The sequence below is a fragment of the Petaurus breviceps genome, unplaced genomic scaffold (assembly GCF_028583685.1).
Source record: "Petaurus breviceps papuanus isolate PSGF00001 unplaced genomic scaffold, PetGlider_PUasm1.0 174, whole genome shotgun sequence".
NCBI classification, from domain to species: Eukaryota; Metazoa; Chordata; class Mammalia; order Diprotodontia; family Petauridae; genus Petaurus; species Petaurus breviceps.
In genome coordinates, this window is record NW_027185761.1 from 60,629,302 (window position 1) to 60,641,510 (window position 12,209).

Below are 12,209 nucleotides of genomic sequence, written 5' to 3' on the forward strand. Positions count from 1 at the left end.
TTCTCCCACTGCATCCCTCTTTCTCACGCCTTCATTTTTTTGAGAGATCATTCCAACATAATCGACTCACACCCGTGCCCTTTGCTTATGTAAACTCTTTAACTACCCTAATACTGATGAAGTTCTTAGGAGGCCCATGTATTGTCTTCCCCTATAGGAACGTAAACGTTTAACTTTATTGAGTCTCATAAGAGACATAAAATTTGTGCTCGAGTTTTGTGTTTGAAAGTCAGATTTTCTGTTCAACTGTGGTCTTTTCATCAGGTATTACCTTAGTTTTACTGAGTACATTATTCTTGGTTGTAATCCCAGCTCCCTTGCTTTCTGGAATATCTTTTAATGTAGAAACTGCTAAATCTTGTGTGATTCTGACTGTGGTTCCACAATATTTAAATTGTTTTTTTCTGACTGCTTGCAATATTTTGGCCTTGACCTGGAGGCCCTGGAATTGGGCCACAGTGTTCCTGGGAGTTTTCATATTGGGATCTCTTTCAGGAAGTGATCAGTGGAGTCTTTCAGTTTCTATTTTACCCACTAGATCTAAGATATTGGGGCAGTTTTCCTTATAATTTCTTGAAAAGTGATGTCTAGGTTTTTTTTTATCATGGCTTTCTGGTACTACAGTAATTCTTAAATTATCCCCTCCAATCTATTTTCCAAGTCAGTTGTTTTTTCAATAGGGTATTTTACATTTTCTTCTTTTTTTCTCATCCTTTTGACTTTGTTTTATTGTTTCTTGATATGGCCAATTCTAATTTTATGGAGTTCTTTTCTTCAGTGAAATTTTGTGCTTCTTTTACCCTTTGACCAATTTTGTCTTTTTTTAAGGTATTTTCTTCATTATTTTTTGTGCCTCTTTTACCAAGCTGTTCATGCTTTTTTTCATAATTTTCCCACATCACTCTCATTTCTTTTCCCAATTTTTCCTCCACTACTCTTATCTCTTTCTTTTTTTTTAAGCAATCAGGGTTAAGTAACTTGCTCAAGGTTACACAGCCACTTATTTCTGGGTGTGTGCTAAGTATCTGAGCCCGGATTTGATCCCCAGGTCATCCCGACACTGGGGCCAGTGCTCTTACTCGCTGAGCCACCTGGCCGCCCCTTTCTTTTACTCTTCTAAGAATTCTTTTTGGCCTTATATGCAATTAGAATTTTTTTTAGGCTTTGGTTGTAGCTATTTTCATGTTGTTATCTTCTTCTGAGTTTGTGTCATGGTCTCCCCCTGTTACCACAGTAGCTTTTTACAATCAGGTTCATTCATTTTTCCAGTCTGTTTCTTGACTTTGCACTTTAAGTTAAAGTTGGGCTCTGCTCACCTGAGTTGAGGAGGCACTGTGCCAAACTTTTAGGCTGTTTTTCGTGCTACTCTTTTCAGAGCTAATTCTGGTGGTCTGCAAGTTTTGGTGCTTCCAAGGTGGTGTGATCCTGGGAAAAGTGTGGTCACTGTTCTATTGGCCTGTGCTCTGATGTTTACCAAGGAACAACCCCTGCTCCCCTGCAGCTGCAGGGGCTAGTGCTTCCCTTGGCCCTGAAACTGTGACCAGGGCCCCTGCTCCCTTTTGATTGAATGCAAGAACTCCTTTCTGCCTGGGAACTGTGGCCCAGAATTGCATACGGGCCATAGAATTGCCAGTCAGCATTAGCTGCCCTCAGTGCCAGTAAAGTTGCTTTGTAACTAGTTGTCTGACTCCCTTCCCATCTCTGGACTGAGTTCCCAAATCTGCTGCTGCTGCCACCTCCACAGCCCACATCTCCTGATGCTGCTGCACTCCAGCCTGGCTCCCACCCTGTGTCACAGAGCTCTCTTGCCAATTTTCTAATTTGTCTTAGGCTGGAAAAATGTCTCACCCTGACCTTTCGTTGGCTCTGCTGCTTTGAGGTGTTATTTTCAAGTTGTCTGGAGGGGAATGTGGAGAGTTCAACTGTGTTGTTGCCTCTAGGCCACTATCTTGGCTCTGTTCCCCCAATTTTTACCTGCTTTTTCAAATAGCTTATACAGTGTTGGAATTAGTCGTTTTTTTAAATGATCAGTAGAATTTATTTGTCAGTCCATCTGGTCCTGGAGATTTTTTCTTAGGGAGCTCATTTAAAGTTTGCTCGATTTCTTTTTCTAAGATAAGGTTATTTAAGTATTCTATTTCCTCTTCTGTTAATCTGGACAATTCATATTTTTATAATATTTATCCATTTCACTTAGATTATCGATTTTACTTGCATATAATTGGGCAAAATATCTCCTACTTGCTTTGATTTCATCTTGGTGCTACATTCACCCTTTTCTTTTTATATTGGTAATTTGGTTTCCTTTCTTTTTTTAATCAAATCAAGTAATGATTTCTTTGTTTTATTGATTTTTTTTTATAAAAACTGCCCCAGTTCTATTAATTCAGACTTTTTTTTTACTTTGAATTTTATTAATCTCTTTTTATTTTCAGGATTTCTATTTTGGTATTTGGGGATTTTTAATTTGTTCTTTTTCTTTTTTTGTTGTGGTTGCATGTCCAATTTATTGATCTCTTTCTCTTTTTTATTGATATAAGTATTTGGAGATATAAATTTTCCCCTAAGCACTGCTTTGGTTACATTCCACAAATTTTGGTATTTTGTCTCATTGTTCTCATTATCTTTGATGAAATTATTTATTCTTTTATGGTTTGTTCTTTGACCTACTCATTCTTTAGGCTTAGACTGGTTTCCTATTAATTTTTAATCTATGCTTCCAAAGCCCTTTTTTGAATGTAATTTTTATTGCAGTAAAGTCCCAAAAGGATATATTTAACATTTCTGCATTTGATTGTGAGGCTTTTATGCCCTAATATGTAGTCAGTTTTTGTGAAAGTGCAATCTACAGCTTAGAAAAAGTTACACTCCATTCTGTTCCCATTCAGTTTTCTCCTTAACTTCTTCCTTACATTATAGTTGCATTTATCTCATTTGGGGAGAGGAAAGTTGGACTTCCCCACCAGTATAATTCTAGTCTCTGCCTTCCTGTAACTCATTTAACTTTCCCCACTGGCTACATTTTGAATAGAAGATCCCTTGAATTAGCAGAAGAGAGTGTTGAACCTTTCTCTGCTTGGCCCCAGAAGCAGAAGTAGGAGCCAGGGGGGAGGCCTTGACCAGTGAGGGTGCTCCCTGCCCTCCAGGGGGCTCCTCATGCTGCTGGTCAGCTTCACATACAGACCAAAGTGATGTGATTTCGATTTTAGATTGTTCAGTCCTTTCAGGACTGTCTGACTTTTTGTGACCTCATTTGAGGTTTTCTTGGCAAAGATGCTGGTGAGGTTTGCCATTTCCTTCTCCAGCTCATCTTAAGAAAACTGAAGCAAACAGGGTGACTTACCCAGGGTCACACAGCTGGGAAGGCCAGATTTAAACTCACAAAGATGAGTCTTCCTGACTCCAGGCCACCTGGCTGCCCTTGAATATTGGTATCAGGTCTCAATTTTAGAAGAGAAATTGAGTTGGTATCGCTTTATTTTGTTTAGTCACCCATTTGCAGCTTTCTTACCACATTAAAATCTTTATAGCATTATTATTTTATGAAAGTTTCCTTGCATCTGGCAGGGCCCAGACTCAGGGTCCTCCCGTGTCTCCCTATGGCATGGAGGTGACACGTAGGGCAGCTGTGCCAGGCCTAGGGACTCATCTGATGGCCAAGGTCCAGCCTGGCCAAGTACAGGAAGGCTCAGTCTCTTGTGGGGGAGGAGAGTGTGGATGCCAGAAGTGAAGGGGTTATTTGGTTCCTGACCCCTGCAACTACCTACTGAGGGGCACAGGCATGGTGATCAGCACCGATGGAGGGCATCCCCACACCAGTGAAATCAGAGATCTCCGTATAAAGACCATGAGGGTAAAATGTCTCTAATGGAGTGGAAGGGAAAGGTCATTTAACCATTCTTTGTCGAAAGAAAGTTGTTCTCTCTTCTACATTCCTAATGTTTTTCAGTGTTCTTGGGAAAACTTTCTTATGTTAAAGGGTTTATAGAATCATCGATATTGTACCAGATCATTTAAACAGGCCACAGCTTTAGGGACAGACAAGGCAGCAAGCTTGTTGGGGTGGGAGGGAGGAGAAAATAGGGGAGGGAGAGAAAGAAGAGAAATAGAAAAGCGAGGGAGCGATGAGAGAGAAAGGGAAAGGAGAGGAAGAAAAGAGAGAGGAGGGAGGAGAAGAGAGAGGCAGTGAGAAAGAAGGAGGGAGAAAGAGGACAAAGGGGAAAAGAAAGAAAGGAGAAGGAGGGGAGAGGAAGGGTTCAGGAGAGAGGGCGAGGGGAACAAAGGGAGGAAAAGAAAGGGGGGGCAGAGCTAAGCTCCAGGTGAGGCCCAGCCATGGCTGGGATGGTTGGCATTGGGCAAGAGCTGTTGGGAGCTCAGAGATGTTGGCCTCCCCTCCCCCACAGTCAAGGGATGTTCCAAAAGGTGTTGCCAAGGGCAACTGTCAATGAGTCCTTTTTTATCATCTGCACCATTAGCACAGCTAAAGGCTCATGGCCACAGCAGGTGCCTGCCCTGCTGCAGAACCATAAAGGCCTTTCGGGATGCAGTATTTTGTGGATGGATATGGATGGTGAATCACAGAAGGCTCCAAAAACACAGACCCTCAAGCTCCTGAGGTGGGGAGGAATTGTGGCTTGTGCCTTCCCTTTCACTCTGCAGAGGCAGTGAACTGCAGGGCAGCATTGGGCTTGAAAGCCCCAGAGGCCTGGGTGCAAGTCTAGCTGAGGGGCCAAGAGGGCCCCACTCACCCATTCACCCTCTGTGAACCTCTCTTTAATGGGAGGTACCTGCCCCTTCAGACTGGCAGGAGGACCTGACAGAGGAGAGACAGAGACAGAGACAGAGGAGAGAGAGACAGAAGAGAGAGAGACAGAGGAGGGACAGAGACAGAGGAGAGAGACAGAGACAGAGGAGAGAGAGACAGAGGAGAGAGACAGAGACAAGAGAAGAGAGAGCTGTACAGAAAGGAGAGAGACAGAGAAAGAAGAGACAGAGAGGAGACAGAGGAGAGAGATAGAGATGGAGAGAGAGGAGAGACAGAGAAAGACACAGAGAGAAAGAGGGTGAGAGAGTGTGTGTGTGTGTGAAAACTGCTTGATAAAATCTCAAACATCATTTGACCCACACAAAAATATGTATATATTTAATTATGTAAAATCAGTGTTGTCTCCAAACTTTGCAGGGAAGGATATGAACATTTCTTCGATAAACTCAAAGAACATAACATCCCTGTGTTCATCTTCTCTGCTGGTATTGGAGATGTCCTGGAAGAGGTGATCCGCCAGGCCGGGGTCTATCATAACAATGTCAAAGTCGTGTCCAACTTCATGGATTTTGATGAGAATGTGAGTGAACTTCATATCTCTAGCTGTGTGTTAAAAGGGAAATTGAGTCTGGGAGACTGGGGCCAGATAAGATTTTTAATAAAGCAAATGCAGCAGCCTGTTCTCTACTGAAAGGGCAGAGAAATCGCAGAGGGCCACACTGGTCATTTTGCCAAATAAAAATTAATCATCTCTTGGTGCTGCTTCAGCTTCAGAACATTGTACCAAAGCTTTTTACTTCATTAAAAAAAGAGGCTCGCCTTTTGTCTCTAAACTATAGATAAAGTATGTCAAGGGTGAGGACAGCTTCCTCCAGAGGGACTTACTTTCTTGGACTCAAGGAACTTGCAGTAGTTTGGGGAGGAAAGGAAGGGTGAGAATCCTGCTTTCAGACTCTGACTTCTTCAACACAGATGGACAAACCAAGATAGAGAGAGACGCATTAAGCACTTACCACTGCCTAAGACTAAACCCACAGCCCTTGGAGTTCCCAGGGTGTGGCCAGCCAGTGGAATTCCCTGCCTCTGATTCACCCCATAACTCCTACTCCTATGATTCTGGGCTAATCTCTCCAAGTGCTTTGAGAATGACAGTGATACAGATGAAAGGCAGATTCCCTGTGGGAGGGAAGGCTAATTGAGGTTTCTGGGGTGTGGCCGTTCCCACCACGCCGTGGTAGGCCAAGTTCCTGGGCCTGACTCTCTCCTAATAGCATCTGCCCTTTTTAGGGGGTGATTAAAGGATTCAAGGGAGAATTAATCCACGTGTTCAACAAGCATGATGGTGCCCTGAGGAGCACGCAGTACTTTAAGCAGCTGAAGGATAACAGCAACATCATCCTCCTGGGAGATTCTCAGGGAGACTTGAGGATGGCGGATGGTGTGGCCAACGTGGACAACATCCTGAAGATTGGCTACCTCAATGATCGTGTGAGTGCCTGGGATGTGGCCTCCCTTCTTCTTATCTCTCTTAAAACTAAAGGTTGGGGGTGGCTAGCTGGCACAGTAAATAGAGCACCGGCCCTGGAGTCAGGAGGACCTGAGTTCAAATCCAACCTCAGACACTTAGCACAAAAACTAGCCGTGTGACCTTGGGCAAGTCACTTAACCGCAATTGCCCTGCCTCCAAAAAAAAGGATAAAAAAAAAACAAACAAAAAAACTAAAGGCCAGGGTGTGATGCATGGGGAACAGGGAGGGCTCCATAGCTCATGCCATGGAGGGGGCCATCCCAGGTCTCTTGGCAAGCCTAGACTCGACCCGTCACCATCACTGCCCAAGGTCCCTTTTCAGAGAACAGGAATAAATAGGAGGAGTCCAGGCGTCCATCACCCAGCAAGCAGGCTGTGAGCACCTCGGAGGGGTCAGGGCCTGGGCATACAGAGCCCTGCCCTCCAAGAGCTCCCATCTTGTTGGGAAGACACACACACCTATAGTGATCCCAGAACATGGATAGGGAGTGCCAAGTCCGGGAGGGGGCGGGCAGTGCACGAGCTGAGACCAGGAGAGGCTTCCTGAAGAACGTGGCTGTTGGACAGAGTCTTGAAGGAAGCAGACATTTTCAAGAGGCCCAGGTGAGGAGGGAGGGCGTTCTGCCAGTGCAAAGGTATGGAGGTGGCAAGTGAAGTATCCCCTGTGTAGGAGGATGATAAGGCATCAGCGTGACTGGGACATGCGGTACAAGGAGAGCCAGGTGTAAGATTCCTGGAGAGGTTAGTAGGGGCCAGGGGCTCATACCTGCCACTTCTCCTCTCCCACAGCCCCTCCAGCCCCCAGGCTGGATCCCTAATTCCTCCCCCAGGCCCTCGCTGGGAGATGAGCCTGATTCCTTCTCTCCTCTTCATGACCCTGGAAGCCCTTGACCATGGGGCTCCAGCAGCCCGGCTGTCCCCCACACGAGGGATGCCCTCCCTCCCTCTGCCTCCTGCCTCCCAGGCCTCCCTGCCATGGCCCCATCTAGACCCTCTTTGGTGGCTGCTTGTGCATTGCCTCTCTCCATTAGCCTGTGACCTCCCTGAGGGCAGCGGCTGTCTTTGCCTTTCTTTGTAAGGCACATAGTAGGGCTGACAGAATGCTCTTATATCCCCAGCCTTAGCTCATAGTGAGGGATTCTTAAATGCTTGTTGACTGACTGACTGCCAAGGGAGGAGTTTGTACTGGCCCCCGGCGTTTCCCAGCTGTTTTTATGATGGCAGCAGAGTCAAGGCCTCTCATCCCATGGATGCCAAGGTGGCTCCTGCGGCTGTGAGGGCAGGGGAGAACTGTGGTCTGCTTTATTTAAGTCACCCTTGAGGGTGGCTGCTTTGTGCCTCCTCCCTCCAGTTCTCCCCCATTTCCCCGAACGGGCTACTCCAGGCCAGTCACCACCTGAGCCAAGGGGCCGTGAGGCCCAGCCTGGCCTGTCCAGCCACTGACCCTCATGTTTCTCTTTTCTTGGTCCCCAGGTGGATGAACTCTTAGAAAAATACATGGACTCTTATGATATTGTTCTGGTAAAAGAGGAATCCCTGGAATTGGTCAACTCCATCCTCCAGAAGATCCTGTGAGCCGGCGCCAGGCAGGAAGCCTTCCTTGGAGTAAGGAGAGCGGAGGGGCTGCTCTGGCTGCCCTGGGCCCACCCTTGCTCTCCTCTGCCCTGGGGGGCGCTTCTTCCCATCGCTTGACTGTCTTCTAATCGTATTCCAGATAACATAGGCACTCCATCAAGTGGAAGCTCTGAAATAAAAGTATTTTCACCTTCCGCCACACTCCCTGCCGCAAACCGTAACGATTCACACGCACAAAAAGACCCCCCCCCCCCACTTGGAAACCAAACCATGGACACAGTTGCCTCCTTCCCTCCCCCTTCAGAAGTGGACTGTTTTCCTTCAATCATGGGTATTTTAAGGAATGTTTTTACCGTGAATTGTGATTCCCAAGGCTTGAGTTGTATGTGTTGTTACTTGAGATGATGTGCGGGGTTTTGAGTGTTGCCTTTTTGTACATTTTACATATCCTCTTACTAATCAAGACTGCCTTAGCGAGGTGTCCAGATTGCAGTCTGGGCAGAATTGACTTAAAATCATAGAGCTGATCTTCCAGGTAGCCTGACTGTGTATTTGAGCAGCTGCTTTGGTGAGATGTGATGGCCCACAATAGAAAGGCCAACCTGGTACCTCTGGGGAAGCCCCGGGGGCTGGGCCTACATGAGAACATGACAACCAGCAATTTGAGGTGACGAGAAAGGTGTTCAGTTTCAATTCTTGATGGAAAAGAAAATGGCCAGTTTCTCTGGGGTCAGGTAATCGTTGGATCATGGGGCTTAGAGACCCTCCCATTTTACCTGAGAGTGAACCGCAGAGCCAGGATCAGTACTCACGTCCCCCAGATCCAGAGGGAGTGTTTCCCTCTCTACTGGAATGGCAGCTTTTTAGACTGAACCATTTCAGAATTCAGACCAAGGCTCTAGAAACAAGGTGTGGTCGCCACCAGTTCCTGAAAATAACCATCATGGGGGAGGTGGAAAGTAGGGAGATGGGGAGTAAGTGGTTTGTCTGTCTCTTCCTTTACAGAAAATGTAAAATTGGGCCGGTCTGCCTTCTATTGGCTTGACCCTAAGAAGCATCAGGCTTGTCAGGGCTTGCCACATTCAAGGTGTCTGACTATTCCATTGTCCCCATGGATCTGGTCTGTCCTGACTGGCCCTCCATCCCTCCCTATGAAAATTAAAATATTCTCCTTTCCATTGGACAGTCATCATTGTGTTGTTTTAACTGGCCTGACTTGCAGGGCCCTTCACGACCAGAATGAGACTGGCCAAACTGTCTTGAGGGTTCTACCCATGTGCACTGGGCAGGAGGCCAAAATCAGGGGGACAAAATTCCATCCTCAAAAGTCTTTGGAAATCCCATGAGTTTTCATGACCAGTACAGATGAGTGCCTGCTGTGTGGGTCGACAAAGTCCCTGCCCACAGGGAACATCTAGTCTAATTGGCAGAAGAATCTATACGGAGAGAGCCCCACTTTAAGAACTGGCTTTATTCCAGAAGTTTCTAAGCCCTTTGAAATTCAACAATAGCTTTTCCCAGAGAAACAGCCATAAACAGTGGTTAGGTTCCCAAATCAATGCAGATAATCATGTTTGAGCTGTATTGTGCCTGAAATACTGTCCATTTGCCCTGGAAAGAGGTAGAAAAGGTGCTGTCAGAATAAGGCAGAAAATAAGTTAAACATATGCTTGAGTGTTAGTACATCAGACAGGATTTCATGATGACAAATGTACGCGGACCGTGCGACAAAGTGCTGACCATGGCATCCCCAGGCTCCATCTTTGGTACATGGACTGGTGGCTCCCTTTTGGCTAGTCCTGGAGAGGGACTGAGTGCCCCCGACCCCAGCAGCCCTGGAGAGCTGAGTCCCTGTTTTGTGGAAGTGGAGAACTTCAGGCAGAAGCTTGTGGGGCAGTGACTGAAGGGAGCTCTACACAGTCAGGTTGGAGTGGCCTTCGCAGCTTCACACTCTCCTCCTCCATCCCTCCAGCTGCCACTATCCTGCTCAGAAAAGTCAGAGGTTCCCTGGGACCAGCAGAGGAGAAAGGAAGTTCTTTTGACGGATCTTCATAACATCATCCGCCCTTTATCTTACAGAAGAGAAAACTGAGGCCTAGGGAGATTAAGGAGCGTACTTGCCCCAGGTCACCAGTAGGATCCCAGCTTCGGAGCTGGGGGGACTTCAGCAACCACTTGATCTGTTATCGTTCAGACATTTTGGGTGTGTATGACTCCTCGTGACCCCATTTGGGTTTTCTTGGCAAGGATACTGGAGTTATTTGGCATTTCCTTCTCTAGCTCATTTTACAGATGAAGAAACTGAGGCCGACGGGGCTAAGTGACTTGCTCAAGGTCACACAGCTAGCCGGTGTCTGAGGCTGAATTTTAACTCAGGGAGATGAATCTTCCTGACTCCAGACCCAGCGTTCTGTGCACGATGGCCCCACCCAGTGGTCACTCATCTAATCTGCCCTCCTCGTTTTATAGATGAGACAGATGTTTCCCAGGGAAGGGGCTGCTTGCCCAAGGTCACTCAGGCAGTAAGCATCAGAGGTGGCATTTGAACTCACATCCTGGACCCTAGAGCGGCCGGCCTTCCCACTGCCTCCTAAGGTCTGCCAAGATCTGATAGGAACCCTATTAAGCACCTACTGCATGCTGGCCTCAGCCCAGCCCTCTCTCCACCGCCCATTTCTGGAATCTCCCCCTGGCCCCTCACATTGGTCAGCATAGTGGCCGATTGCTGAGGCCTCAGGCCGGGGGTCATGCCCAGTCCTCCCAGGGAAGAGTGGGACAGAGAGCTGGGAACAGCAGCCCAGGGGACTCCCCCACGGCCACTTTCCCAAGGTGAGTTTGCTGTGAGGGGCTGGGGCTGCAGAGCTTTCATTCCCAGGTCAGCCCTTAACATCTATGCCACCAGATCTGTCTGAATCTCAGCTGCCTCATCTGTAAAATGGGCTTGCTGATAATTACAGGCCCTACCTCACGGGCTAGTTTAGGAAAGTACCAGGCAGAAAATGGAAGTTAGGCAGAGGGTGGGAAAAAGGGGTCAGTAAAGAAAACACAAGAGAAGCCTGGTCTAGACGGCCGCCTCATGCAGGCATGGGCAGCGCAGAGGGGAGCACGGTGTTAGTGTCTGCAGGACCTGGGTTCGAATCCCACCACAGACGCTTCTGTAGCTCTCAACATCTGCATCAGTAGAATGGAACCCCAGGTCCCTTCCAACTCTGCCCGAAGTTTACTCAAAGACAGCCACCCATGCACTGGAATTTGCAAAGCACTTTATGCATCTTACTTCATTCAACCCTCATACCCCAGGGAGCACCAGGAAAGTGATGGTGGTGGTGGTTCAGTCTCTGGAGTCTTCAAGACCCTGCTTGGGGTTTTCTTGTCAGAGATACTGATGTAGATGGCCATTTCCTTCTCCAGCTCATTTTACACATGAGGAAACTGAGGCAAACAGGGTTAAGGGACTTGTCCAGGGTCACACAGCTAGTAAGTGTCTGAGGCTGGATTTGAACTCAGGTCTTCCTGACTCCATGGCCAGTGCTTTATCCACTAAGCCACCTTGCTGCCCCACTAGGAAGATATTTGGTGGGTTTTATCCCCATTTTTACTGATTTTTGAAAAAGGTGAAGGGACTTTTCTAGAGGAACAGGATTAGATGCTAGTGACAGAATTTGAACTCAGTGCCTACTGACTCCAAAGGAGGGCTTTTCAACCTGTCTCACTCTGTGTTGTTGCACACTGGCATTCTAATTACAGGTCACTTTTATGTATTTGTTCAGACTGAAAGCCTAATTGAGAAAAATAAAAACAGCATGCGTTTGGTGTGTTTCATTCATGAGTGGCATTCGTTTCTCCCTCCCTGCCTTTTATTCTGAATCTGGGCCATTTTGCCTTGAAATAAGGACAATGGCTTGAGGAGCCAGCTGAAAGAAGCCAACAGATCCAACCTCCCATTTTAGAGATGAGAAGATTGAGGCCCTGCTAAAGTAGCAGAAGTAAAATCTGAACCCAGGCCTTCCCTCCAAGCTGCTGTCCTGGAGACGGTCCTGCGGCGGGGTTTCAGGTTTTCTATTTCCATTTTACTTGGACAGAAAGCTTACCTGGGGCGTTGGCCTCGGGTCACATGAGCTGCTCTCACCATTCCCAGGTGAAGTGGGCCAGACCCCCGAGGAGGAAGGAGCTCTGGCTTCCACTCTTCTGAGATTAGTAACTGTGGCATTCCACCTCCAAAGTAAGGGTGATGCTTTCACTGAGTTACAAATAGACAAGACCTTCCAGATTGTGGCATTTCACCCCTCAATGTAGATGACAAAACTTGGGCCAGACAAGCTAAGCAACTTACCCAAAGGC

At 47.1% G+C, this 12,209-nt stretch overlaps 1 protein-coding gene across 9 annotated transcripts in view; it reads left to right on the plus strand.

The window, feature by feature from the left end:
* The window catches only part of NT5C3A (5'-nucleotidase, cytosolic IIIA), a 79,408-nt gene extending 67,718 nt beyond the window's left edge, over positions 1–11,690 (plus strand). For all 9 annotated transcript variants that reach the window (XM_069084286.1, XM_069084287.1, XM_069084289.1 and 6 more), the window contains 3 exons: positions 5,183–5,345; positions 6,053–6,253; positions 7,767–11,690. In XM_069084286.1, coding sequence (XP_068940387.1) covers positions 5,183–5,345; positions 6,053–6,253; positions 7,767–7,868 — 466 coding nt within the window. In that variant the 3' untranslated portion in view covers positions 7,869–11,690. The remainder of the gene's footprint in view (positions 1–5,182; positions 5,346–6,052; positions 6,254–7,766) is intronic.
* The last annotated feature ends 519 nt before the right edge of the window (positions 11,691–12,209 follow it).